Source organism: Acaromyces ingoldii, assembly GCF_003144295.1.
Source record: "Acaromyces ingoldii strain MCA 4198 unplaced genomic scaffold FA10scaffold_14, whole genome shotgun sequence".
Taxonomy (NCBI): Eukaryota; Fungi; Basidiomycota; class Exobasidiomycetes; order Exobasidiales; family Cryptobasidiaceae; genus Acaromyces; species Acaromyces ingoldii.
In genome coordinates, this window is record NW_020290260.1 from 1 (window position 1) to 25746 (window position 25746).

Genomic DNA, 25746 nt, shown 5'->3' on the forward strand with positions numbered 1-25746 from the left:
CGACGTCCCTCTTCCACCATTTCAGGTCTCAGGTCTGTCGGAAAGATCAGGATCGAAATCGTCGGAATGGCGTCTCTCATCGCTGCACAGCCTGAGCTCGTCATGTCGGCGAAGACGCAGCTGCAACGACTTCGGCGGATCAAGTTTGATCGGTGAGGGCTCAACGCGCGCAAGAAGAGAATCTCTGACCGCTGGCTGATTCTGCATGCTGCATAGCTTTATAGGTGTGCATACCGTTTCTCGCGAAAGGTGGTCATTTCTCAAGCACTCGGCGTTCACTGATATCGGACAATCTCGGCAGGTAATCACCCTGCCGATCTCACTCGCGACAGCCTCGCACGCTTGAAACCTGCGCTGTGAGTTGTCGTCAGGTAGGGTCAGATTGGCCTGTTAGCATGATGATCCTAAGCTCTCGGTCACCTCACATTGTCGACAGCTACGAGGTGACGGAGAAGAAAGATGGGCTGCGAGTGCTCCTTCTGCGTCTGTCGCGTGGGGAAGGGGATCATCTCGTGACTCGTTGGCTTTTGGTGAGCCGCCTTGACAGCTGATTGATCAAAAATGTGCGCGATGACAGACTCAGCCGAGCTACTCTAGAACGACAGGAAGAATGAATTGTTCGAGCTCACCGCAGAAAATCGGAGCTCTTCACAAAGCAAGTCATCTGACGGAACAAATGGCAACGAGAGAAATCCATTCAGCAGAGCCCCGTGGAATGTCATTGATATTCTCGACGGGGAACTCTGTTGGACGTCAAAGACCGAGACTGGAACGGAACTGGAAGCTGCCTTTGCCCCAGAGGTGCGCAGGGCCATCCACGTATTTGACTGTTTGATGATCAACGCTAGGGCGACGACTCCTCTTCCTTTTCTTGAGCGACGCAAGGTGAGAGCTGCTTCGTGCATGCCCGTATCAAACCTCTAATTTGGGCCTTCAGCTCCTTTGTGAACGATTTGAAGCTTTGTCGACGTGCGATCACTGGAGAGCAAAGTGCGTGATTCGGCTGTTGCAGATTTCCGAGAACCCTGGAAGTCCTAACTTAAAGCACATCCAGCTCAGTGTTGCTTTTGAAGCCGACGTTTCCTCTTGAATGCCTCGACAACTTCGCCGATACTTTCTCAAAAGAATGGGAGGGGATCGTACTCTATCAAATCGACGCGCCGTACTACCTCGAGTCGGGGACGCATATGTGGGTCGAAGTAGTTTTGCCATCGAGCATCTTGATGCTTACCTAGAACGTTGGCATCCAGAATGCGATGGAAACCCGCCCAAAGCCTTAGCGTGGACCTGCTAGTGCAGCGAAGTGACGAAGCAGGCTTTTCACGTCTCATGGGCTGGAAGGGAAGAGATGAGTTTATCGACTGTGGCAGGATATCGAGTGAAGTCGTCGAGCTCCCGGCGTGAGTTTCCTCGTCAAGATTGCTTGCGACACTCACAGGCCCCTTTGCCAGACGTTGCAGCTGACGACATAAGTGCATTGGTGGACTAGCTCAAAGTCATGTGACATCGGCGAGTTCGTCTTCTTACCATGCCATGCCCAATGGTTGTTCATTCGATGGAGGCACGACCGATTCCGACCCAACCACATCGACCGCATCCAACAATTGATAGAGCTCAGCAAGGACTGCGTTGAATATCAAGAGGTTTGTTTCACGCCGTTGCCATTCTTCTGGTGTCAAAAACGGAATATACTGACCACCAGCGGTGCAACATGATGCGGTATTGCAGATTTTGGCAGTTTCGAGAGCTTGTCGAGCCAGACACGGCGCGAATTAGATTTGATGCTGATCCTGAACACTATACGTTGTGCGGTTAGATGCCGAGTTCTATATCTATAAGACGACAGTGCTCTAGCTCGAGGCTTTGTGACCCGTACGATACCATGACTCCTCTGACACACGAAGACATCGGCCAATACAAAACGGGACCCAAGTGATGTCGATTAATTTCAGAGAGGAAATCCTCTGCGCAAGATAGGAAGCTTGATTAGCAGCTATGACTGTGCACTGGCTCGTTCTGCCGGTCGCTGTCGGTTGCCAGCGCGCGATGGGGACATCGTGGAGGTCTTGCGGCCGGCCACCAGCCGAGGGCAAGATCGATCATCGAGCTGCCATTGCACTGGAGCGAACTTCTTGTCCTCGCTCCAAGGTGTGTATGACCATTGCATGCTCTCAGCTAGTCGTACAGCTGTGAGTTGCTGTACGCGATCGATCCATTCAGAGGTGACGAGAGCCCGACAGACATCGTAAAGCTGACCCAGAAAGAATACGTCGAGGGCGCAGTAGGCGATCAACGAATTTGAGAAGGGCCTCTGCTCCAGCAGATATTCGTCGCCGCCGCGCGCTGTCACATACTCTTGTGCAAAAGTCGTTCGCGCATCCTTGAAGTCCGCGAGCGTGTGACTGTCCAGCACACCGCTATGTGCGATCGCCTTGTCAAGACTCCACCAGAATTTCCTCTGATTCGGGGACCGAGAGACAAGATGGTAAACCTGAACCTCGACCACGTTCCGCAGCCGAACGTCGAAGAGAAAGAAAAGTGCATTTGCGGCATTCCGCACGTCGTACACAGCCTTCTTCACGCTGGTACTTTCTAGGATACCCTTTAAAGAGACTCCTCCTGCCGATGTGGTGAAAGCAGCGACTTGCAGAAGATGCACATCGACGAGGTACATATTGCCACCCGCTCGGATCGATAGCACGGAGATTGCTCCGTGGCGACTGAGCATCCTTCCTTTCAGCGCTAATGAGACAAAAGCTGCTGTCTTGAGGTCTCGGAGGCAGGCTTGAAGCGAGTCAGGACCATCAACAACAGCCACAAAGTCGTCCCAGCTGTCCATTTGGGCCTTGATTTTGTTTTAAGGCTCCTTCTGCTGAGCTTTGCGGTGCGCCCAAGTACGTCGATCTGCGGGAGCGGGGGACGTGGTGTGCAAGTGGAGCTTTGCGGTGCGCCCAAGTACGTCGATCTGCGGGAGCGGGGGACGTGGTGTGCAAGTGCGAAGATACCAATGCCGGTTGCCGGTGCCAGCTCTGAGGGCGGGAGTCTTCGAAAGCGTCGAAAGATTTGGAAGCGTGAGGAAGTGCGCTTCCTCTCTTCTGACTCTGACCCTTGGACCCATGACTGCGCTGAAGGGGACCCACAATATCAATCCTGACCATGAGGTCGTCGCGGAGGTTGCATCGCTCATCGAACGGGTGTCGCTCAGTTTAGCGCATCAAGAAGGCGAGTTGGCCGTGCAATGTAATATTAGCGTACCGTTGTGAAGCATCAATCATCGCTTCTGGCCTCTCGAGGAGTGACGCAGACTTGGTGTCTCAGAACCACACCCAAAAGGGAAGTGAAGGCGAATGGCCGGCCGTGCGAGCTAACGTTTAGCGTCGTGATGCTTCTTCAACTTTTCTCTCCTATTCTTCTGTATTGCATGCAGACTAAGTCTTGATCTAAAACTTACTGGAACAGGAAAGAAGGTTTTCGCCGCGCTCTCCTTCACGTCTTCTTTAGCGCGACCTTTCATGTTTCTAACTTCATCCGTCTTTGTACCATCGTGAAGCCCACGCTAAGTTGTTCCTCACCATATACCTTGTGTTCCTGAAGTTCGGGTCTACGAACGAGAAGGTCTACATAGATAGCAACTCTCACAAGATTATAGTGTATCACGGATAGCATTTTCTGAACACGAGCTCGAATGTCTGTCTCGGTACGGGATTAGGTTCTGCAGCCATAGCCTCGAGCGATGTCTGCAGATGATCTCAAATATGTTGTAAAGCTTGCTGTTCAGTAATTTTTGCCCGCGCTTGCTGTTCACTATTTTTTGCCCGCATTGTAACCGGCCAGAGAGATAGATCCGCATGATGAACGTTCGAAAAACTGAAAAATTGTATGAGACTCTGACCGCGAGGTCATTCATCTGCGCACCCCTTCCGGTGCACGCTGACGAAATTGCTGCTTTTCGCCGCTTGGTAAAGGGCTAAAGTGGGACCCTTGATCGATGTATCGTAGCATCGACCTCTGTGTAACTTAAGGAAGCTACGGAGGAACTTATCGAATACAAACCGAGTTCACAAATAAGATATCCGGATTTGAGTCTCGGAAATGTCTCTGTTTCTTCTCAAACTTTGTCGCAACTATTGCCGCTAGGCGCTCTGATGACAACCCAGACACAATCCCCTCATCTTGCAAACTTAGCTCTGGATCTGTTGACTCAGGCGAGTTAAGAGCAGAAGCGGAAGTGTCGAGCGCTTGGACGAAAAATTCCTCTTCTCAAAGTTGGGATTTGGTCACCAAACCGCTAGCACCGCCCACACGGGAAGGATACTCTACATCTCACTGCTTTTCGTGTGCTAGCGGAAGTTTGGCAATATTAGTGTGTTGGAGGCTATTACATTTACTCAGCAAGAATAAGTGGGTTCCTTGGCGTATGCTGCCGGAGGGCTACAAGGATCATTCACTTCATCCATAAGTGGGTAAAGCACTAGGACAGAGACCTCATGTTGGAGGAGGGCAAGAGGAGCACTAGGACAGAGACCTCATGTTGGAGGAGGGCAAGAGGAGGACAAGCCGTTGTGGGCTCGACATCGTGAAATCATGCATTTATTTCTCTGTCAGCTCGATCATTAATCGACCATCAAGCGGCTCATTGGCCTTACACTACTACAGTACGGGGATCTGCCGTGACAAATCTGTAGATTGATGCATGCAAGCTCCAAAGATGTGATCTTTTTTTTTTTTCTCTTTTGCTTTTCTTTTGCAAAGCTATAGATCTCTCTACATTACTGATCGTGCCCAAATGTTAGACTCTTGTTCTCGTTTTTATCTGTAGGTCGTCGGCTGCTTCCCCGATCTAGTATCGCAGCTTCTTCGCGGAAATCGTATGCGGCAGGCCTCGTCGCTTGCTGCAGGCCCGGCCGTATATGACTGGCAAGTTTCGCTATTCAGCAAAGAAAGCTCCAAGGTGAGTCCTACCCATATTCTCATAATCTTGAACAACGATTCGTCGCCGCGTCAACGATTCGGAGACATCAAAGCAGGCTGTTGAAGTAGCTCGCGAAAAGCCTTAGAGAGCATCGTCCGAATAATCGCAGCTTGTTGCCACTGTGGCCACTCGGTCTGTCAGGCACAGCCATGAAAGCCTTCATTTGACTTGGGCAAGCTTTCATTTTTGGCCCCAAGAGGATTCTGACCACATGGGCCTTTATGAGGTTGCCCTCGATTATTGATCACATGACACAACACGTGATTTGCCGACCTTTCAGCCTCGGTCAAAATCTGTAATCACATTGCACCACTTCATCAAGAATCATTCAACGACCTATTCCCTTACGTCCCGCCTTTGGCCGCACGATGGATTTCTTCAAATCAACGATCAAGAAAACAACAGGCTCGTGGGGCTGTCCATCGAGTTCATGAGAAAAGAATGTGAGTCAATTCAGTGGATTGGTGTCTCATCAGGCTTTGGACGTCCGCTCCGTCACAAAGAAGCCAGACAAGTCGGTGCACTGAGTGCCGGGCGGCACAATACGAATCGATGGCCTCGACGAGACTCAGACAGAGTGGGCTCGACTAGGATCACATTCTTTCAATGTGTCTGCCTGTGTAGGAGGCTTTCTGATGCATTCCGGCTGTTGGGAAGTATTGCAAGGTGTTGAGATCGCCTACTCGCTGGCCATGTGGGGTGCATGCCACCTCTAGCATCCTGCCAATTAAATCGATCGCATGTCAAATGATGTTGCGTGGAAAGTGAGCAGTACGCCATGCACGCAAGTAACTTGATCATGTCCAAGCAAACCTTTTCTAGAAATAGTGGGCCAGACCACTGGAAGCATTGCACGAAAGACAGAACAAACCCGAAGAGGGGCTTTTCTGCTGCAATGAAGCGCTCTATCGCCGGGCGAGGCGTAGACCTCGTTATTTGGGACGAAATACAAGACATCATGGGAACGTGGGCTTGGCAGCCTCCCAATAGGTAAGATGAAAAGACTTTCCGCCCCGTCATTCAAAGTGGACTTTTGAAACGCTTTGTGCAGCCTCTAGGATATCGCTTCTGCGCATAAACTTCTTTTTCCGTTTTCAGGGTCAATATTTGGTCCGAATCATCATTCGATCGATAATTACAGAAATGACCTACTCTATCGTCGATCATGTCGACGTGCGTAGCTCCCTTCACTTCGCAACGACCAGCAATTGGATCAGAGGAGCCGTCGGCGGCTGCGAAGGTTGACGAGATCGCGCGACGAGGGTTTGCACGAATACATCCTTAGATGCTTATTTTCCCATCGCGTGAGCTGCAATACGGGAAGCTAAAAACTTGCTCGTCGTACCGAGACGAATGACACGCAGATAGGTGAAATTTGTGACGCATCTTCTGACGCTGACCACCTATGATAATAATAAAATGACAAATGGTCGCGATATGAAAGCTTGCCTGCAGTCGCCGGCCAGCTCGATCAGGAACAGAAGAAAAATATGGAGATCTGCTACGTCCATATCCACGAGGCGAAGGAGCGCGGATTGCCGAGAAAGCCTACTCGAGAAATCCACCTTAAGTGGATCGTACTGTCGAAGGCTTTTTATTTTAGGATCTATGGCCTGCCAGGGTTAAGAATGTTGGTTTGGCGAACGTGGACATTTCGATGGATTGTGTCCACGCGAGCATGCGCCCGCGCTAAATGATCAATCTACGGAAATTTTTGCCTGGCAAATTTTGACCAATCAAATTAAAGGAGCAGATATGCGAGAGCCCCGACCCAAAGTGATTGCCTATCACCAGGATGCCAGACGCTGTACGCCGCCGTATACCTGCGAAAAAGAACATTTCGCAGCTGCTTCCACCCTCGTCGTAAATGGAAGACACATTCGTCAGCTGTAAGTCGATCACCTGTAGAGAAAAGTTTGACAGCCCTTCGACCGTGAAACGAGTGCCGTCGTCAGTTGGCATCCTTCCACTCACTCGTTGCAACACCTTACGCCGTGAATCGATGACTTCATCTATGATCTTCTTCCTTGGAAGAGCGTTGTCAACAGATTCCTCATGCCCTCTCGTCAAATCACAGACTCAAGTGATAGCTTGCAGCTGCTTGGCGATACAAATTTGAGGGCAATATGGGAGTTTAAGCCCACGCATGCTCATTGGTTTTCGAGCTCTCACCGCAATCTATACCTCCCTAGGTCGGCTTGGCAGAAAGCTCCTTTGTTTAACTTTGAATGCCCCAAAGTCACGCTCAAAGTCATTACAACAACATGCTTCGAGCATTCTCGAAGCTATTTGATTATCCGAACGACTCGCGATTGGTATTTACATCGTCCATAAGTGGCCTTTATAAAACGGCACTCACTCCCATCGTTGCACGCATTCTCGACGGATCTCGACCTGTGCACTTCTCAGGCATAAAGACGACCTGAATTTCTGGCTACTGCTTAGTCCCGAAGTTCAAGTAACGGCGGTGCTTTGAGGAGTATTCACGCGACACGAAGAACCGCGAGTCCATGTCGAGGGGCCAATATTAATTCTTAACATTTCTCCGACACGTGTCTCCGCCCTTGTTTCATTGATCACATGACATAGCACGTGATTTGCCGGCCTTTTAGCTTCGGTCAAAACCTGCAATCTCATTGCCCCACTCCATCATGAACCTTCCAACGACCTATTCCCTTACTTCCCGCCTTTGGCCGCACGATGGCTTCCTTCAAATCGTCGATCAAGAGAACAACAGACTCGTGGGGCTGTCCATCGAGTTCATGAGAAAAGGGCATGTGCTCACATGGGAGTATGTAGAACACACGTTATCTGCTTGCATAAAGGAAGAAGGAGCGATTTGTCAGGTGGACGGGACTCACCTGAACCGCGAGCAACCTCCAGCGACCGGCACGTACCTTTATATACGCTCCGGTGAGCTCATCCCCGTGCTACCAAGATCTTACTCCTGTTAAGTGACCTATATTCTGTAGATGATTCTTCGCTCGGGTGTAGCCCGACCGTCGGGCCGCGTTTACAATATGCGCACAGAGCACCAAGGCCGGAATCAGAGCATAGTACAATGAGTGCATCATCTCTGACAGGCTCGAATACCAACCAAGTGAGTACTGTTCAATTGCTTGCCGCATCAAAAAAGCAGGCGCTTACTTGTCCTATCAGGCTGCCTTCAGGCGAGCTCTTCTTGCGCGCGATGGCGCGTGCCTTCTGAGTGATAGGGTGAGAAGTTCTGTCGCCTGTCACATTCTCCCGCAAAGTCGCCCGGAGGTGAGTGCAGCTCCAACTAAACCACGTATCTCTCGTGATTTACATGAAGTCCTATACTGTTCCATTAAGTACTATTCCGAGCTCTTGGGACATCAACCTGGATCATACCACGAAGTCGAGTACGGTATACTTCTTCAGAACGACCTACACCATTCTTTCGACCAAGGAAATTGGGCCCTATTTCCTGATTCTCGCGATCAATTTTCGCTTATAGTCCACGTCTTTGCCGATGTCAGGGCGAAGGAGTATCACGGCAAAGTATTGCGCCGAGATAGATTTCGGATCGATGACGAGATTGAGCTGCCGCGACGGGACTTCTTGGCGTTTCACTATCGGCAGTGCGCTGTCATGCACGTTCGAGGCTATTCTCACTTCCCGTCAGAATGAACAGAGATATGGGCATGCGCGAGCTGTGACTAGGGCGCTGCCTTCTGTGGTAGATCTGTGTGCCTTTTCTCAAAATGTTCCTGTCGGTCCTTGCCACGTCTCAATCGTCGGGGGAAGGTGGAGCCGTCAGCGCGAGTCACAGCAATGACACTCGCCTTTACGTGCTTGCGACTCCGGACGTCTGTGGTGGAAGTTCGGAGCAGACTGTTGAATATAGAGCGCTTTTTCCTTGCCGTGTTGAGCTTGGACAAGTGCTAAAGGGGATTCGTCCACGCCAAAGATGTTTGCAGCTGTCAAACTACACCCTGTGTCGACCTGCTGCAACTTGAAGAGATAAAGGCCGCTTTTTTAGCATGAGCGTGAGATTCACGTATCACGAATCAACAGATCACCTTACCAGTTCATATATGCTTCAACCTTTCAAAGGGTCAATGCCCAGATAAAATCCTCGGTCTGATTACGAATGCGGCGATAGCTAAGCTCGTTGTATCGCTCCGGGGACCAATGGATTGCCTTGAAGAGTCGGAGCACTGTTTAAAGGCAGGGGTCGTACTCCTTCGCTGCATTTAAAGGTTGCTGTTACTCCATCAATCGCTTCTTTGACTGCTTCTTGTTCTCGAACTCCTTCTTGTTGGTGTTGTCGCCGAATACCTGGCACTTTTTGGAAGCCTCTGGTACAGAATGGAGAGAGTGATGATGGTTGAAGATGCAGAAGCGAGAATCGACACCGTCCAGATAGATTGTTCGCGGAGCGTAGAAAGCGCCCAAATATAACTTAATACTCGCCAAGACAGCGAAAAGTTCGTTGTCAGGACAGCGACATCATAATTTGGTTTACTCTCCTCGTTCTTTTAGAGGCGCACTGGCTTGCCCAGGCACTGTTCAACCTACAAAAGAAATATGCGATTAAGGAACGCGTATTGAAATGCTGTGGTAGTCAAAAGCTTGCGCCAAGAAGCATACGCGGAGCAAGTTCGGACGGTAGCAACTCTGATCGCCATCATGATGATATCGGCATCATCGGACCCTCAGAAGGCATTTTCTTCGCGCCTGTCGCTTCTTCAACAAGCGCCGCGTATTTTGTTTATGTCAAGCGTCTCAAGCAAAATGAAGTCGCAGCGGGGGCGGCCAGAGTCACCTTCCTTCTAAGCCATTCTGTGAAGAACTTCTAAGATCCGATAGCAGTGTACGTATCGTCCCTGCGACAGTCAACTTGCCTTCAAAGACTTTCTGTGCTTTCATTTTCTGTGCCCGTTTATCTCTTCAGAAAGAAAGAATAGAGAACGGGAGGGTAAGGTGAGACTAGAAGGGCGGATTGGTCCGTCTGATTAAACCAAAGTGTGTGTTCCAACGACGAATTATAATTATGCATCACTGCCGCTGCGCTCTTCGACAGCCGATGAGAAGCCTGCTGCGAAGCCACGAAACCTCCTCATGGAGCATTGTTGGTAGTGAAACATTAGCATGTCCAAGCGAGGGCGGTCTGTTGCGTCGCCTCGAAATCGATCAGAGGTTAAGACTTTACCATGGTAAGGTCGCAGGTCAGCGACAGCTGTTACAAAGACATGCACCACGAGCTTGTCTGCCTGTAGAAGATATCAGAGGCCGGCGTGCTTTGAATGTCTGCTTAGCCCGCTCACTATAGGATACAATGCCCATTCGCCTCGATCAAAGGCGTGGTGAATCTTGTCCTCAAGAAGCAGCCCGTAGGATACGTGGAAGTAGTAGCGAGGGTCGTACCCTAGCACTTCTTCATAGTACTGTCACACATTGAGCAATTTGTCTGGGAGAGCGAAGGCGCATGACTTACTTCGGGACGACTTTGTGGAAGAATGTGGCTTGCTGTGCATCCGGTGAACTTGGTGTCCGAAAGGATACACGAGTAATCTCGACCAACAAGAGCTTCCCGGAACGATGCCTATTCACGCCCGTGAATCGTCCCGTTAAAAAGACATATGTGACGGCCTGCCGTACTTACTTGATTGTGTGTCGAGCGTCTGGAGTTACTCATCGTGCTGACTTCTTCGCCATCTACCGGAGCACGATGCCTGAACTTAAACCGCGGGCCTTTCCTTGGTGTACACGGGCTCGCTGAGCGGTCTGTAGAGTGTAGCTGAGCGGGCATTCATGATGGTCGATCACGTCCTCTACTTGCCTACACGTTGAAACCAAAATCTCCCCGAAGAAATTGGAAGCTCCTCGCCGACCTCTTCTCCATCCAAAGAATAGCGAATGACGCCATCCTCTTCGAAACAAAATCGCAACACTTCATACACGAAGGCGAATGTGCCGGTGTGCCCGCGAAGCATGAATTCTATTGGTACGACGACGAGTTGTTGCCCGCTGGCGTCAGAAACAACAAGAACACCTTGGTCTGACCACGAAGCCGCAGCGAGGAGGGAAGTCATGATCGTTGGTTGATGGGACAAGTTCAACGCGTTCGTGCCTGAGAATATGTACTTTTTTCACGTGTGACGAACGACAAGGGTTGCACTAATGACACGTGGTGAATTGTAAATGGCAGCGATGAACAAGATCTGAAATGAGTATTGGCTTTGATTGCAATGGCTGAGGCCACTCTCACATGGGTGGTTTGGCGAGCCTCCGCCAAAGGTTCGTAAGGATCACCTTCTTCGACCTCGCGGGAATTGCTCTTGATCAAAGGCATGCTGTCCTGACGACAACCCACTCCTGTTGCGAGCCGGGACACGGCACTAGCGGCTGTGACGAGAGCGACAAGGGCGAACAGATTCGTGTCTTTCCTTCGTCTTTGGCTGGGTGGTTGCGTGTGACAGCGCCTCCTTGATAACTCGCTGAAATCTGTGCACTGCCGGGTACCTCGAATGCATGCTTGAATGGTTGAATTGCGCCGGCCTGTTGGCTCTTCGTCTACGTCCTCTTTTGGTTTGGCTTGACCGCATGGGCGCAACCCGCTGAGCTGCCAATCAAATAATGACTTTTTTCCGGCCTTTCTGTTTGTATTGCTTCTCTCTGCTGCCTCGACCGCGTAACACGCGCTCACACGTAATGTTCCCTTTTCATTCTTGAATTAATGTGTTCTACTGTTACACAAATACACCGTTAATTTTTCCTGATTTAGCGCATGGAGCGAGGTGACGCTCTCCTCAGACCGTTAGCAGCGCTCGACTTCAATCTATCTTCGGGTGAAACATTTTCATCTAGGTGTAGTTCTAGGCAAAAGGGCTGCTTGCTGCTCGCCTGTTACGCTGTGCACCTCAAGGAACAATTTCGGTGGGCGACCAACCTCCCAGTAACAAGATCACGGCCAACATGGCGGGCAATCAAGACAGCGGCGGCGTATTGGGCTAAGTTGCAACACTGAATGAGTGATCACGTCTCTGTAGACACTGATCGACAGCCTCAAGCTCTCGAATACATTCTTTCAACATGTGAACTTGGTTCTTAACGTTGCAATTACATCAGTAAAACTGCAGCACAGCTAAGAAGACAAAATTCACAGCGCTAGTCGTGACCACGAAGTTGACCTCTCCCTGCTCAGGGGCACCGCAACTCTTGTTCGTGTTGTCCGATATACCTTTTGGAGGTAATGTGGCCTTGGAGCAGGAAATTCCGCTGCTCTCGTCGATACAGTAACGCTTCTTATTGCTGCCGCTTTCCGTGATGCCACCTGACAACAAGAAACTGAGCATAGCCCACGCAAAGAACAATTCATACACAAGGAACAAGCCGAGACCTGAGTCGCTCATTCCCTGCTCGGAAAGCCTCGCCCAGATTTCTGGGAGAAGAAAAAGCTGAACTGAGACCAGGAGATGTTGGAGGCGCGTATTGTATTCAGGTCGAGGTCGGCCACCCAGCAGCGCGCTGGTACGACAAGCAGTGTCAGCAAGGCATAACACCGAAGCGTTGACAGCTGCAAGCTAGGCATAGACAGACAGACGCTGGTGAAAAGCGTGCTGAGTCCAAAAAAGCACCACATTGTGCATCTGCACGCTGCTGTCGAATTCACCTAAAGAAGAAGGGTAAATGGCATTCTAGCGTGCATGCCGCACTCAACTTCCTGCACGAGGAAGAAAATCTGACTTACTGTATGGCGTCCATGTGACTCAGATAGAAGAAAACTGACAATGCGCCCGACGATGTGCTTGACTCCAAAGTTACCGGACTAGACTTTGGTAGCGAGCAGTCGGATTGCTTCTGATCCAGTCGACATCTCCGTTGACCCTTCAACATGATGCACTCTAGCTCTTTCTCACTTTCATAGAAAGCCCCGATCTACAATTTATCATTCGCTTGTCCTGCCACAGCATCAGAAAAATGGCTCTTGCAAGACCACAGGAAAGACCAATATGCGAATGATGGGAATCGCGCGTTCGAAACGTCTAGCTCGAACAAATTGATGCAGAGCGCTAAAGCGAAACGATTTCTCGGCGGATGAATGGTATCGCGAGGTCAAAGAGGAAAGCATCGTAATTCACCCTTCATTCTGGCTTATGTGGACAAACATGATCATCATCTACCCACAAAGCATTCGAGTACGCCACGGCAGGAAGCAAGTCATGGGACGCGAACGCTATCTGTAGGTCATCATAAAAGCCGGCTCGTCTACCGATGTCTATCAAGAAACACTCATCTTTTGGAACAGTCTCGCACAAAGCGGCTATACCGGCTGATATGCGAAGCGCTTGAAAGAGCTGTAATTTTGCTGTGTTAACCAACTTAGTGAAAAGCCAGCTTTTGGAGAGCTTTTGTCCTTTTGGAGCTACGACGGTGAGAGTCATAGAGATCTTGTTTAGCAGTCTATCTCACGCTGCATATTTCTGCAGTTGCTCGACGTCAGATGAGTAACACAGCTCTCTTTTGGTTCTTCATCACGTTGAGGCAGGTAAGAGATGCTTCATTAGATATGTTTTGAAACTTTCTAAAGCTTTGCTTTTCTCTCTCAAAATGCCGAAAAGTATGTCAGAGCAAGGTGCAGCAAGGAGGCAAACGATTTCAGCGTCTCAAAAGAGGGTGATAAAGCTGTTACAACCATCAAAACCGCCGCAGCAGAACTGGAAGTTGTCGCTCATCACGGCTTCAACTCATCACAGGCAATTTGCAGCCGAAAATTCGCCCGTGGAATGGGCAAGAGGCTACCTATCAAAAGCTTACGTCTCAAAACGCGAATCGAAAGAATCGATCTCATGAACGAGGAGAGGGACTTTTGATCTTTGTTGGACTAGTAGAGCTGAGCGAAAATACCTTCATAACAAGTAGTTTCGATGAGATTGGCATATCATGGTCGCTCGAGAACTCATGCAAGATTCTATCAGAATGAAGAGCAAGAGGAAAGAACGGCACAAGCCTGCTCCTGGGATAGACATTTCAAATATACAGGCAGTGGAGGACATGACGCCAAGCTGAGGGCATTCGAGAGGGTTGAATGCATTTGCGAGCTGTCGAAACCCTCCCGAAGCGGTCTGAGAGAAGACAAATTTGTCAAAACTCATTAGACTCAGACTTCTTGCGGAGTCTTTCTAAAACCCGCGAGATTTTACCCATGTGTTTCACCGATGTGGAGATGGCGTCAGCTTCTGACTTCGCCACGGCGGTAATGCTCTGGTGACAACAATGTAAATCTGGCATAAGTTTGCCTTTCCGTCACATTGAGGGACTTTCGGGACTGAAATGCTCTTCGGAGCTTGTAGGTGCCCGACTTTTCGTTTGCGTCAAATCGGATGTAAGGGAGTTCTATCGTCATTGTGCAGCGCGTATCACATCGTCTGTCGATGCCTCTCCTGCTCTTGACCATGCTACTCATGCCGGTGTTGCTGTCTTCTCGCCGCACTACTTTTTGTAAGGGTGTTCGATCGACAGAAGAAAAATCTGGATGGATAGCTTCAGTGTCAACCGGCGAGTACACGCCTGACAGCACAGCTTGCCTAGATACAAGAGCACACACGCTCTGGTATAAAGTATGCAAGTCAGTGAGCACACGTCTAGTGTAGATTGACTTGTACTCTTCATATACTCTTCCAAGCTCGTCTGATCCGGTCAATTTAATGAGTCTCTGAAGTGCTATGGGATCTTTGTCAGCCATCTTCTTCCTCCATGATCACTTTTATTAGCGCTTGCCTGTGTTTGCGTTGCTGTGATCCTGCCGTTGCACCTTGCTCGCGACAGACGGCACTGTCAGCGCCTTTAATATACGACCCTACGGTCTTCCCCATCCTTTATACCTCACTTTTTCTCCACCTCGGGGTCTCTCGAAAGAATACAATCTTGCAAAGACCTTTTATGTCCTTGAAGAATCACTTCGTAACAAGAGCAACAGTGTTAGGAGATTTTTACAAACGTAAAATAGGTAGCGTGTCAAAAGGCACACTTCATACAGCTCATTATACTATGCTCGGCCTCGCTGCACTGCGTTTGTGCTACCTCGAGTCGAGCTATCGAAGGGATCACGACATCAGTGGTCTTGACAGCCCTAAACTGTAACCCTTCCCCCGCAGAGTTGATCAAGCGCCGATCTTTATTTTTCGGAAATGTACGGCCTTTGGCCTAAAAGAAAGACGAGATGAGTTGTAGTCGTGAAGAAAAGGGTAGAAAGAGAAGTGCACGCACCTTTCTTCGGAGATCTGGGCGGTGAAATAAGGTAAAAGAGGAGAGGGGCTCGGGTGGCTGACGAGTTTGTGACGAACAGGTTTTTTTTTCGTCTCCTCAGGCGGTCCGACGGGAGATGCGGAATCGACCCGAGTGTTCTCTCGATGCACATCATCAAGACTTCCGATGGGCTGCATTAGAAGCATATATTTGGTCGAAAAGGGTGAACTCACCGAAGGGGCGTGTCTGCAAGCCAATCTATGACAGCAGAATTGGCAAGTAGCTGGGCCGAGGACAGCCTCTGTAATGGCTGTTTCAGCAGAAGCAGATGTGACGGTGACGAACAAAGAAGATGGTAAGTGTCTCAATGCAATTTCATTGAGAGCCGTACAAGAGCTCACCACAGCTTGAAGAAGACTGTTGACCACGTTTTTCTCAGGAAGGTTGAGATCGGCGAGAGCGGCCAAGCTACGACTCCGTAAAATATTTTGATCTCTGTTGACACCACCTTCATCAAACAGGTGTCTATCAAAAGAGAATTATGTGAGATATAGAAAGCCTCAGCAAGTCTACGGCACTCACTTTCCTGTCAGAATTTGAAAGAAAAGGCATCCGAGAGACCACAAGTCGCTTTTGACGCCGTATTTTTCGCCTCTCAGCATTTCCTGTTGCCCACAGAAGAGGGTAGGGACAGGATCAACAGCCACAACTCGTGTGTCTCAAGCACAGATTCTCCACTCACTGGCGATCTGAAGCCAGGCGTCTGCATTGAGGTAAAGAATGAAGCACCTATGCAGTAAGCACGGTTGCATGGTACGATAAGATGAGGGACCTCTGTGCTTACACCTGCGATGCCCCAATGTCCTTTCGCGTGTTTGTCACGTACGATTGCCAAGCCAAAGTCGGCGATTTTTGCACGGAAATTGTGGTCGATCAGGACTGGTAAGTTTAATCTGTGAGCTTCATTTATCTGCATCACTGTCTTCGCCACATCCTACGATGCGTTGTATGACAGGCATACAATCAATTATCTGCTTACCATTGGAGGGTTTCAAGTCGCGATGAATCACCGACACTTGGTTGTCCTGACCTTCATGAAGGTAATGTAATCCAGCACAGACTTGTGCAAAGAGATTTCGTCGGAGCTCAATGCTGTCACTCACCAATCGACCATCTTTCTCAGCCTAATGATCGAATAACAGAGAAACAGGACTTACGTAGACTTGTTCCTCTGAGCCAGATACATTTCTAGGTCCCCATAAGTCCCCAGGTCCATAAGAAGATGCAATGAGCGTTCGATTTCCCAATATTCGAGTAAAGCGATGACGTTGCGGTGTGCCAGTTTCGAGTGAAGTGCTGCTTCTTGAGCAGCAATCTTTCGTTGCTCGGCATTGGTGCTGACCGTGACGATCTTCAGAGCGAAAAGCTATGATTTCTCTGGATGAGCGAAACTCGTTTCAGACTTGTTTGTTGCACATTAAACGCACCTTCTTGTCCGAAGCTCGCTCTACTTCGTAGACTTTGCCGAAACCTCCTTCGCCCAGCAGACGACGACCGAGGTAGAGAGGTTTCGCTTGCAATGTGCCAATGTTCATGCTGGTGCCAATGTTCATGATGTTACGAGGACAAGGTAGTACGCTAAACAAATGGGTCTTAAAATGAGCCAGTCTAACCCTGCGCCACATTCTGAATCTACGTCGGGCGGAAAACCATTTTTAGGTAGGACGATTTGCTCATCGTGATGAGGGGCTGATCTGAACAGGGCGTGACACCTTGTAGTCACGTGCTCTCCGCGACTTGCAGCTGACAAGAAAAGACGCCGGCTGTCGAGCAGCGTAAGACCTTGCGATTTTCAGCTCTGGTACCTTTGAGCGGAGAACTGCTGTCTATACTGCCTCTCACGCTTGCAGTGTTTGACAAAGTGTACAACCTCAAAACTTGACCTTCGTTTTTGTGTTATTAGATACATTTCAGAAACAAAACGCGAAATGATTCAAATTCAGATCTGGGGACTGTTGAAGACTCAGATCCCTTTGTCCAGATTGTTCCCTTTGTATGATGGCACCTGGCTATAATAGAGGACAAAGGCTCACGGTGGTCTAAGATCTCGATCATCTTCACTTCAGCAGGCTCGACAGGTTATCGATGTCAGGCACCCCAATCGAGCTCGCTCTACCCACGGAATCCGAGCTTTTACGGGTTTCAGGGATCGAGAACTTCGTTCAATCGGCCAGAGAGTATATGGATCCAGGAGAAGGGAAGAATGATCCGACTCACGTAGCAATCATTTATCGAGCGTTCCTTGAGGCACTCGCCCGGGCAGAACTTCAAAGCTTGGACAAAGCGCCAGACCTCTTCTTCTCTTTTCGAGGAAAGGAATTTGTGGTGAGTTGGAGGAAAAGCTTTCTTCAGTTTAAAAATCGCAGTCACCATTGACTCTCTATTCAGGTGAAAAACATCACAAAAGACACCGATGACAAAGCTCGCCGACCATCGAAGCTTCCAGCCTCAGAGAAAAAAGGTCTTGCTGAGCGCCATGAGCGACGGCTTCAGCAACTCATGGGTGAATTGTTGGACAAGCCACGAACACAAGTCGCACAGTACTCTGCGTCGGGAATGAGGAGAGAAGACTGGACGCAGACTGTCATGTCCACGAACGACCTCTTTGAACATTCTTCTCAGAGCTTAGATAGGTCAAGCCGTGTCTCTCTTGCCTTGCGGAGTCTTGGTCATGCTGAGAGTCTGCATTACGGCGCATCTCAAGACGTAAATTCGAGGTATTTCGAATTTGGACATGCTTACGCGAATTTGATCGTGTCGTCCGCAACAAGCTCGCTCGATTACGTCGCAAGCAAGGGCTTCCACGACGAAGCGTATCCAGCTCTACTAAAGATCTTGCAGAATCAACGAAGTGAGCCTGCAAATTACGCAGGACTTCGAAAACGCGCCGAGCGAGCAAGAAAGTTTTTCATCGTAGCGCACCTGTTTGGAATCTCGATTCTCGAGCGCGCAGAGCTAATCAATGTCAGTAAGATCGACACCATTACCTTCGCCATGCTCTCGTCCATTATGGCAAATCATATGGATATGGTTCAGCGCATCAAGCAGATCCACTGAACAGGCGGAGATTGATTCGTGGAGTAGCTTCGTCGGTTTCGTCGGACGTTTTGATGTCGATGGGGCCGCTCATTATCCTTCTCTTTTAATTTCAGCCGCCGGCTCCTCCTCTCTTTCTCCAATCGAAGTGGCTTTAGCCAAAATTTAAAGCAAACTGGATGCGTTGCCTTTATCCCCGCTAGGCAAAGGGCAGGCTAGGAGAATGGCCTGTGGCCCTCCCTGTTGGCTTCAATTCTACTGTCCGTGCTACGCGTACGACCTTAAGTTTCCGAGCCTTGGCACTTTATTCCTTCTTTGACAACCAACAACCAGGCAAGCTGCAGCCATCGTTGTGGGCACATTGCAACCCGTCACACTCTGCTCTATCTCCTTGTCAGGATTTTTCTCCAAGAGGTAATGGTTTTCTTTACTGTATCTGACTTGGGCATGAGTGGTACTTCAACATTCTTGTCTGCGACAGCGCCACAAACGCGTCCTGGCTCCAATCAACCGATAAGGTTCTTCAGGTCCAGTCCAGAAGCCATTTGTCATGTGTTGCTGTACATGGCTTTACTCGTGTCAGTTGCAAGTTGTGTCAACCCAGTGAGAACGATGGGAAACGATAATAAGAAGATAAATACGAGAGCAATGGGAGCAATGGGAACAGTGGGAACAAGGGTTCTGCAAGCCTTTTCTCTTCAAGAATTTGGCGATGTGAGTGACAAATGAGACTGTGACCCGTCAAAGGCTTTCTTTCGATGTCGACGAAGGCTCTCTGTCTTTGGTTTGAAAATCTGAGTGCCGTCCTTCTACTTTCACCCTTCATCCACCCTCCCGTTCTCTATTGATTCTTTCTGAAGAGATTAATTGGCACAGAAAATGGAAGCACAGAAAGTTTTTAAAGGCAACCTTCCGCAGGAGCCGATTGCCACGCGCAAGGCGTCTGGTATTGTCATTGCCAAGCTGGGACCGGTGCTGCCCCAGCTAATGACCGGGTCCGCCGATCTGATGGACTCGACCTTTGTGGCCTGGTCCAAGGCTCCCTCCATGACATTTCAGTCTCCGAACCTCTCCGGATCCGGGAAAGGCGGCAGCTTCGCTGGCCGACAGATTCGTTACGGGATCCGCGAGCACGCCATGGTCGCCATCGCCAACGGCTTGGCCGCCTATCACCCCAACGCGATTCTCCCCGTGGTGTCGACCTTCTTCATGTTCTTTCTCTATGCGGCGCCTGCTGTCCGTATGGCTGCTCTCCAGCGCCTCAGAGTCCTTTACATTGCCACCCATGACGGAATTGGCATAGGTGAAGACGGACCGACTCACCAGCCGATTGCGCTCGCAAGCTTCTTCCGGGCTATGCCCGGCATTAATTTCCTGAGGCCCGCCGATGCCGAGGAAGTCATGGGAGCTTGGACGATAGCGTTGCAGGCCAATGTGCCATCGATGCTCTCGCTCAGCAGACAGGCGCTTCCCCTCCTTGACGGCACGTCTCGAGAGGGGGTCGCGCGAGGCGGCTACCCCATTTTCCAATCGAAGGCCGCGTTGAACGGCGTGCCGGACCTCGTTTTTATCTCTACAGGCTTTGAAGTGCATCTCGCTATCGAGGTGGCTTCGCTGCTGACCTCTGACGCTTGCGGCACGAGAGTGGTCTCCATGCCCTGTCAGGCTCTTTTCGATCAGCACTCAGCCGAGTACAAGGAGGAAGTGCTGCCGACCGCTGGCGCACTCATCGTGGCCGTCGAAGCTTGGTCTTCGTTCGGCTGGGCCAGATACGCCCACGCGTCAGTCAGCATGCACTCATTTGGCCTTTCCGCGCCCGCCGACCTTCTCTACAAGCATTTTGGTTTTGAGCCGGAGAATATTGCCATTCGCGTCCGAAAATTTCAGCAAAGACACACAAAGAACAGTGTCGTGATGGTGCCGGCTGTCGGCAAGTTCGAGGAACTGTTATTGTAGATGTGCAATTCTCCAACTTCTCACCGAGCTGAGTGCGAGCGAGTCCATTCAATGTGCCCTAAAGGCTCTTCGACCTGATGTCAAGGGCCTTGAACTCGTACTTTCACTGTGCAGGGCACCACGGCAATAACAGCTCTTGCAGCTGTTATTACTCTAGCAACGGGTGCTGCTAAAGCAACAGTGCCCTGAAGTGGTGGCACAGTCTCGTAGTCCACGGTACAATAAGGCTCGTGCGAAGCATTTATACAAGCAGAGACCTCCCCTCATTCTCATTCTGCATGCTCATAGTCCCTTGAGATGTCCGAAGAGGGACTGAAATCCTGCTAAGGATGGAGGCTGCAGCTGGCGAGTTAGGCATACCGGCAACGAGAGGCTCCGATAAACAGAGAGAGGGGCAAATAGCCAAAATGACTTTTCCTGCTGAGCTCAAGAAAAGTTCGCAGCCACGTTCCTAAATTTCTGTATTCAAGCCATGGACTACTGTAGGAGCTTCTCGTCTGCGTCAAAGAGTGATCGACCCTACACGGAACCAGATACCACATCTCGTGTAGGAAGAAGCTGTGGTGGCAGTAGTTCCCCGTCTTTATTTTGTCTGCTGTACGTACTGTACAGTGCATTTGAGAATCATTTGGCAGGCCAGAGTCTTAGTCGAGAGCTATTATCTTTTTTCAAAAGGAAGGTCAAATCTACCGTGCCATAGGGCCGAGATATTTCAAGGTAGACTTTCAAATTACGCACTTTTGAGAGCATCGAGGCCTTAGAACTTGGACCCGCTCATTTATTACGCACAAGATCGAGATCGAGACAATATCACAATTACAACCAGACTTTCTTGGCTTCAAGCCGCAGACTACTGATGTAACCTTAAATGCAATTCATCTAATAATTCAAGGTATGTTGTCACTCAGTAATGTTCAGAGACGGGCCGTCTTTGAAATTTGAAAAGATTCAGCCTCGGTGCTAAGTGCACATCTATTCTAGCTGTACAGTACTGTACAGAGAACAACTTGTTAGACAAGAGTCGAAGTTAACCTTCATATGAATACATCAATAAAGAGGCAGTTGTCACAGAGCCGGAAGAAGGTCCCATATCGCTTGGTCGGACCGCGATTCTGCGCTTGACGCAGAATCTTAGTACGGGAATGAGTGAAGCACTCGGATTTTCAAATAAGGGACAGAGACCCTTCGTCGACATCCAAAAAAGGCCTTTAAGGGTTCCCCACTTTCGTTTGCCACCCACAGTTGCGGAGGGTCTGTAGAGAAAAGGTTTGCGGAATCGTTGTTCCCATTATTTTTAATTGTCTCCATTGTTCCCGCTGTTTCCGTCCTATTGCTCCCACTGTTCCCATTGATCTTGTTGGATATCATGTTCCCATAATACTTGGATATTCCTGTTAATCCCTTTGCTCTCTTTATCAATTGATCATTGTTCCTTCCTGGTTCAATTATCTTGACAGAACTTACAACGGAAACGAGTAGATCTATTTCCAGCGACACATGACATCTGTCGGCAAACGACAGCTGTAGGTGAAGTAGTTCTGCGAAGGTTGTGAAATATGTCTAGATTAGGTGCAAAGAAAAAATCTTGAACAAATTTGTTGACAAATAGATGAGACGAGTTGTTTAGTGCCAAAAATGGTTTTAGCGTGCCTGGTTGCTGAAAACGGTGGAAATGACATCGATAGAAGCGTGAGCACGTCAGTGATTAGACAACCCCTAAAATTGGGGAGGGCGTAGTGGTGAAAGTGACACAACCTTATCTCTCTGCACAAATCTTGGCCCACACCACGATCTCAAAACAGATTGAATGAGCATACCATGGAGGGAAAATTCAATGTGGACCGCTGGCGCACAACCTTGTACCGTCGTCAGCTTCTCGAGACATAAGACGCCCCAGCATGTCCTTGGTGCTTGCCAGCTACGCACCACAGATCCAGGACAACCAAAGTACTAGGCGTCGATGCATGTGGCGCGCTCTTCACTTCATCTGCTCGTACCACTTACAGGCCATGCGGCTCATCCCCGCTGGTGCGACAGCCTGTAGGAGCACTGACGTCCTCTTGAAGCTCTTAAGCTTGCCGGCCGTCGAAGGAAGACATTGAAGAAGAAGAGCTAGTCAATGAGCTCAGGAAAGTCATCAACGAACTTGACGAGCGCATAAAATGACATCAAAGTGCCTTCGATTCAGGCGTCTGACACCTCTCTCTGAGGGCAGGAAAGCGCGCGCGGAAGAGAAGAACATTTTGCAAGCCGAGATCAGCCCCCAAAAAAAACAACGGGCCCGTCAGTCGGGCTCGAAAAAGTTGGGACTTCAATTGACTCGCGTCTCCATCGGGTTGCTTTCGCTTTCCCGAATCCTGAACTGACGTATTTCCGCCGTGACGGACGTACTCGTCATCTTTTTCTTGCGGCTTTATCGAGAAAAGCCGAGGACGGAGTACAGCCATTGGACATTTACCGTGTGGTGGATTGCTCGAGCCACTGGATCATGGGACATGCCTTTCCGTACTACGCGGGCTGGATGTTTTCTGGACGGTGATGTTTCTTGGTTTCCAGAGGGCCAGCTCAATGCGCCATACAACTGTGTTGATCGCTGGGCGTTCGAGACACCCGAAAAGGTGGTTGACACGCTCGCACTGGTACAGTCCGTAAGAAAAAAAAGGTAAGCCGTAGAATTCATGGCAGGCTGCCATCATTTACGAGGCAGATGAGCCACACCTGGGAAGAAAGCTGAGCTACAAACAGCTGTTGCAGCAGGTATGTCAGCTTGCCAATATGCTCAAAAGCCAAGGTGTCAAGAAGGGTGACACGTGCGTTGCGAACTCTTGGCCATGCCGAGAGTCAGCATTACGGAGCATCTCAAGACGTACTGTAAATACGAAATATTTCGAATTTGGAAGCGCTTACGCCGATCCGTAACGACAACAACAAATTCGCTCGAACACATTGCAAGCAAGGGCTTCCATCATGAAGCGTATTCGACCCTACCAAATTTTCACTACAGGAACGACTCGAGCCTGCAAGCTGTGGGGGAAGCAAGCGCGCCGAGGGAGATAGAAAAGGTTTTCATTGTAGCGCACCAGTTCGGATTCTCAATTCTTGAGTGTGCAGAGCTGATCAATGTCACAAAGATCGATACGATTACTTTCGCCGTGCTCTCGTCAATCATGGCAAAACACCTGGATATGGTGCAACAAATCAAGCGCATCCACGGAGTAGACCAACATTGACTTGTGAAGTAGCTACTTTATTCGTACGCTTCAGTGTCGATAGAGCCGGTCGACTTCCCCTTTCTTGTAATTTAAGCCGCCAGCTTCTCCTCCGTTTCTTCATACCAAGTGATATTAGCTAAGACACATGCACAATGAGTATGTTGCCATTACTTGTGCTAGGCAAACGGTAAGCTCGGAGAATGGCCATGCCGGCCCTGTGGGCTTCGCTTCAAGGGCTTCGCTTCAACTGTGTTGGCACGCGACTTTCGTTCTGCGAGGCTTGGGCCAACACGCCCTTTTGACAACGGTTCTTTAACTTTGACACGAGTAGTACTCTCGACATGTCTGCGGCAGCGCCACAAACGAGTCAACCTCCGGCCAAAATGAAGCGAGTGGCTTCTTCACGACTTTGCAGAGGAACACTTCAAAGTCTTTCTGTCATGTGTCGCTACATATAGCTTTCTTCGCGTCACTTGCAAGTTGTGTCAACACAATGGGAGCAATAAGAACGACAACACAAAGGTAATAAACAGAGCAATAGGGGCAGTGGGACAATCAGAAGCATGAGAACAATGAGAATAATAAGAAAGAAGGAAAAAAGGGGAGCAAAAGGAACAATGGGAACAAGGGAAACAATGGGAACAATGGGAACAATGGGAACAATGGGAACAATGGGAACAATGGGAACAATGGGAACAATGGGAACAATGGGAACAATGGGAACGGTGCGTATTCATTGAAAATCCGAGATCGTAAATGACAAATGAATTAGTGGACCCCTAAAATACTTCCTTCGATGTCGGCAAAGGCTTCCTGTTTCTCATTTAAATTTTGATACTTTATTCATTTACCAAGCTGAAGCTCTGCATGAAGCAAAAGCACAGTCCGACTCCCTCGGAAATATTTCGACTCGACTCTACGGCGAAGTAGACTTGATATCGTGTATGATGAAGAAGAGCTGGTAGGTGTGAGTCTATGTCGGGCGAAACATCTTCTTGGATTAGTGTACAGCAGACAGAAAGATGACTGTGAACAGTTGGCGCTACAGCCTCTTCCTACACGAAACATGCATTCTGGTAGCGTATTGGATCAGTTACTCTCTGAGATAAACGAGAAGCAACTTCGAGCAACAACAAACAACAAGAGAGAGAGCCTTGTCGGAATGCTAGTATCTAGCACTTGGGGCTAAATTTGTTCTAAGTCCCAGAGACGACCTGTCTCTGAGCACTGCTGAGTATCCTTGTAGTTCCCAATTTTTTTCGCTTACCCGATTGACTCTCATCGGACGTTAGTCTACGGCTTGAAAGTAGATGTGTTTGGATGCGGTTGCTAATTTTTCTCGAGTTCAAAAGGACAAGCCGGTCTCTGGCTTCAGACCTCTCTTCATCTTGCCTGAGCATCTCGTTGCCGATATGCCTACACTCGTTGGCTATCATTTCCATCCGCAGCAGGCTAGAGGCAAATTTTTGCCGTTTCGGCGTCGCCTAGAACGGCGTCAACAGGCCAAGTTCATCTGCCTCCGCAAAACTTGCAGCCTTGGTCCGATCTGGTCGATTCCAATGTGGCCAAGATTTTCGCTCCAAATCGCTTTTAACAGAGAATCTTCAAGCCTCTCGGATCATCTAGAGGTGGTATTGCGCACATTTTCGATCAGCTTTCTCAGCACCACGGCCGGACTTGGAACACGACACAATGAGTGCATCATCTTCCACATATTCAAATAATCACCAAGTGAGTAATACAAATTTGCTTGCCTTATCAGAAGCCCAGGTGTCGATGCCCACTGGGCGGCTTCGAGAGAAGCTCTTCCCGTACATGATTGCGGATGCCTTTGAGCGTTAGAGTGAAAAGCTCTATTGCATGTCATATTCTTCCACAGAGCCGTTCTGAGTAAAATTGTCCCAGCTCGCTCACATGTTTGCTCGCAACTTATGCTGAGGGCTTTTTTGTTTCAAGTACTTTTCCGAGCTACTGGTACATCAGCCTGAATCGTACCACGAAGTCGAGGACGGTATCCTCATTTGAGATGAGATAGATATACCGCTCTTCCGACCAAGGCGATGAACACTATTTCCCGATTCTGGCGGTCAATCTTCGCGCAGGTCAATGCGCGTGGAGCAAGCATGCGCAGCGCAGTTCCTCTTCGTGAGTAGAGTTGAGAGTGATTGCGTGCTTCGTTCGGACAATCGACATTTGTATACATATACAGTCTCCGAGGCACTGAATAACGTGCATTGTCTGAGAATATCTCATTCAGCCGGTACGTGCAGCGCATTTATGGGTCGTTTTTCCCGC

At 49.4% G+C, this 25746-nt stretch overlaps 10 protein-coding genes across 10 annotated transcripts; 6 read left to right on the forward strand and 4 right to left on the reverse strand.

Annotated features, from left to right (window-relative positions):
* Positions 1–282: 282 nt before the first annotated feature.
* On the forward strand, positions 283–1089 carry FA10DRAFT_56878 (hypothetical protein). The gene is made up of 3 exons (XM_025525578.1): positions 283–530; positions 598–990; positions 1055–1089. The coding sequence occupies exons 1-2, from the start codon at positions 396–398 to the stop codon at positions 922–924; spliced, it is 462 nt and encodes a 153-aa protein (XP_025373659.1). The 5' UTR covers positions 283–395; the 3' UTR covers positions 925–990; positions 1055–1089.
* Positions 1090–1165: 76 nt separating this feature from the next.
* On the forward strand, positions 1166–2161 carry FA10DRAFT_270208 (hypothetical protein). The gene is made up of 4 exons (XM_025523041.1): positions 1166–1189; positions 1251–1400; positions 1490–1643; positions 1729–2161. Exons 2-4 carry the CDS (start codon positions 1252–1254, stop codon positions 1774–1776), a joined length of 351 nt encoding a protein of 116 aa, XP_025373660.1. The 5' UTR covers positions 1166–1189; position 1251; the 3' UTR covers positions 1777–2161.
* Positions 1928–3226, reverse strand: FA10DRAFT_270209 (hypothetical protein). Its single transcript, XM_025523042.1, has 2 exons — positions 2986–3226; positions 1928–2924 (listed from the first exon to the last, which is right to left on the reverse strand). The coding sequence occupies exon 2, from the start codon at positions 2837–2839 to the stop codon at positions 1994–1996; it is 846 nt and encodes a 281-aa protein (XP_025373661.1). The 5' UTR covers positions 2840–2924; positions 2986–3226; the 3' UTR covers positions 1928–1993.
* Positions 2711–3218, reverse strand: FA10DRAFT_270210 (hypothetical protein). The gene has a single exon (XM_025523043.1). It carries the CDS (start codon positions 3116–3118, stop codon positions 2858–2860), a length of 261 nt encoding a protein of 86 aa, XP_025373662.1. The 5' UTR covers positions 3119–3218; the 3' UTR covers positions 2711–2857.
* Positions 3227–4780: 1554 nt separating the features above from the next.
* Positions 4781–5596, forward strand: FA10DRAFT_57171 (hypothetical protein). Its single transcript, XM_025525580.1, has 3 exons — positions 4781–4951; positions 5253–5415; positions 5476–5596. Coding segments are annotated over exons 1-3 (246 nt in total). The 5' UTR covers positions 4781–4870; the 3' UTR covers positions 5478–5596.
* A 1869-nt stretch (positions 5597–7465) lies between these two features.
* On the forward strand, positions 7466–9003 carry FA10DRAFT_57106 (hypothetical protein). The gene is made up of 4 exons (XM_025525579.1): positions 7466–7763; positions 7856–7885; positions 7928–8072; positions 8132–9003. The coding sequence occupies exons 1-4, from the start codon at positions 7624–7626 to the stop codon at positions 8621–8623; spliced, it is 807 nt and encodes a 268-aa protein (XP_025373664.1). The 5' UTR covers positions 7466–7623; the 3' UTR covers positions 8624–9003.
* Positions 9004–9202: 199 nt separating this feature from the next.
* On the reverse strand, positions 9203–10634 carry FA10DRAFT_263348 (hypothetical protein; the record flags this gene model as incomplete). Its single annotated transcript, XM_025520197.1, has 4 exons — positions 9203–9274; positions 10264–10383; positions 10434–10541; positions 10602–10634. 4 exons carry the CDS (start codon positions 10632–10634, stop codon positions 9203–9205), a joined length of 333 nt encoding a protein of 110 aa, XP_025373665.1.
* Positions 10635–14824: 4190 nt separating this feature from the next.
* Positions 14825–16800, reverse strand: FA10DRAFT_291984 (kinase-like protein; the record flags this gene model as incomplete). Its single annotated transcript, XM_025524376.1, has 12 exons — positions 14825–14898; positions 14989–15033; positions 15209–15222; positions 15421–15497; positions 15589–15655; positions 15770–15852; positions 15930–15950; positions 16074–16126; positions 16227–16277; positions 16351–16361; positions 16405–16613; positions 16675–16800. 12 exons carry the CDS (start codon positions 16798–16800, stop codon positions 14825–14827), a joined length of 831 nt encoding a protein of 276 aa, XP_025373666.1.
* Positions 16801–19162: 2362 nt separating this feature from the next.
* On the forward strand, positions 19163–20239 carry FA10DRAFT_289693 (hypothetical protein; the record flags this gene model as incomplete). Its single annotated transcript, XM_025524322.1, has 1 exon — positions 19163–20239. One exon carries the CDS (start codon positions 19163–19165, stop codon positions 20237–20239), a length of 1077 nt encoding a protein of 358 aa, XP_025373667.1.
* A 1898-nt stretch (positions 20240–22137) lies between these two features.
* Positions 22138–24416, forward strand: FA10DRAFT_263352 (hypothetical protein; the record flags this gene model as incomplete). The annotated part of the gene is made up of 7 exons (XM_025520198.1): positions 22138–22267; positions 22796–22887; positions 22925–23049; positions 23244–23454; positions 23588–23638; positions 23993–24176; positions 24307–24416. The coding sequence occupies 7 exons, from the start codon at positions 22138–22140 to the stop codon at positions 24414–24416; spliced, it is 903 nt and encodes a 300-aa protein (XP_025373668.1).
* Positions 24417–25746: the final 1330 nt, after the last annotated feature.

Bases quoted from the DNA above. Each gene is read 5' to 3' on its own strand.
- FA10DRAFT_270210 (XM_025523043.1), bottom strand. From the start codon at position 3,118: ATGGGTCCAAGGGTCAGAGTCAGAAGAGAGGAAGCGCACTTCCTCACG.
- FA10DRAFT_57106 (XM_025525579.1), top strand. From the start codon at position 7,624: ATGAACCTTCCAACGACCTATTCCCTTACTTCCCGCCTTTGGCCGCAC. The intron at 7,764-7,855 runs GTATGTAGAACA...AGCAACCTCCAG, and splicing joins GGGCATGTGCTCACATGGGA to CGACCGGCACGTACCTTTAT. The intron at 7,886-7,927 runs GTGAGCTCATCC...ACTCCTGTTAAG, and splicing joins GTACCTTTATATACGCTCCG to TGACCTATATTCTGTAGATG.
- FA10DRAFT_56878 (XM_025525578.1), top strand. From the start codon at position 396: ATGATGATCCTAAGCTCTCGGTCACCTCACATTGTCGACAGCTACGAG. The intron at 531-597 runs GTGAGCCGCCTT...GAGCTACTCTAG, and splicing joins TCGTGACTCGTTGGCTTTTG to AACGACAGGAAGAATGAATT.
- FA10DRAFT_270208 (XM_025523041.1), top strand. From the start codon at position 1,252: ATGCGATGGAAACCCGCCCAAAGCCTTAGCGTGGACCTGCTAGTGCAG. The intron at 1,401-1,489 runs GTGAGTTTCCTC...TTGGTGGACTAG, and splicing joins GAAGTCGTCGAGCTCCCGGC to CTCAAAGTCATGTGACATCG. The intron at 1,644-1,728 runs GTTTGTTTCACG...GCGGTATTGCAG, and splicing joins ACTGCGTTGAATATCAAGAG to ATTTTGGCAGTTTCGAGAGC.
- FA10DRAFT_270209 (XM_025523042.1), bottom strand. From the start codon at position 2,839: ATGGACAGCTGGGACGACTTTGTGGCTGTTGTTGATGGTCCTGACTCG.
- FA10DRAFT_57171 (XM_025525580.1), top strand. From the start codon at position 4,871: ATGCGGCAGGCCTCGTCGCTTGCTGCAGGCCCGGCCGTATATGACTGG. The intron at 4,952-5,252 runs GTGAGTCCTACC...CCGACCTTTCAG, and splicing joins TCAGCAAAGAAAGCTCCAAG to CCTCGGTCAAAATCTGTAAT.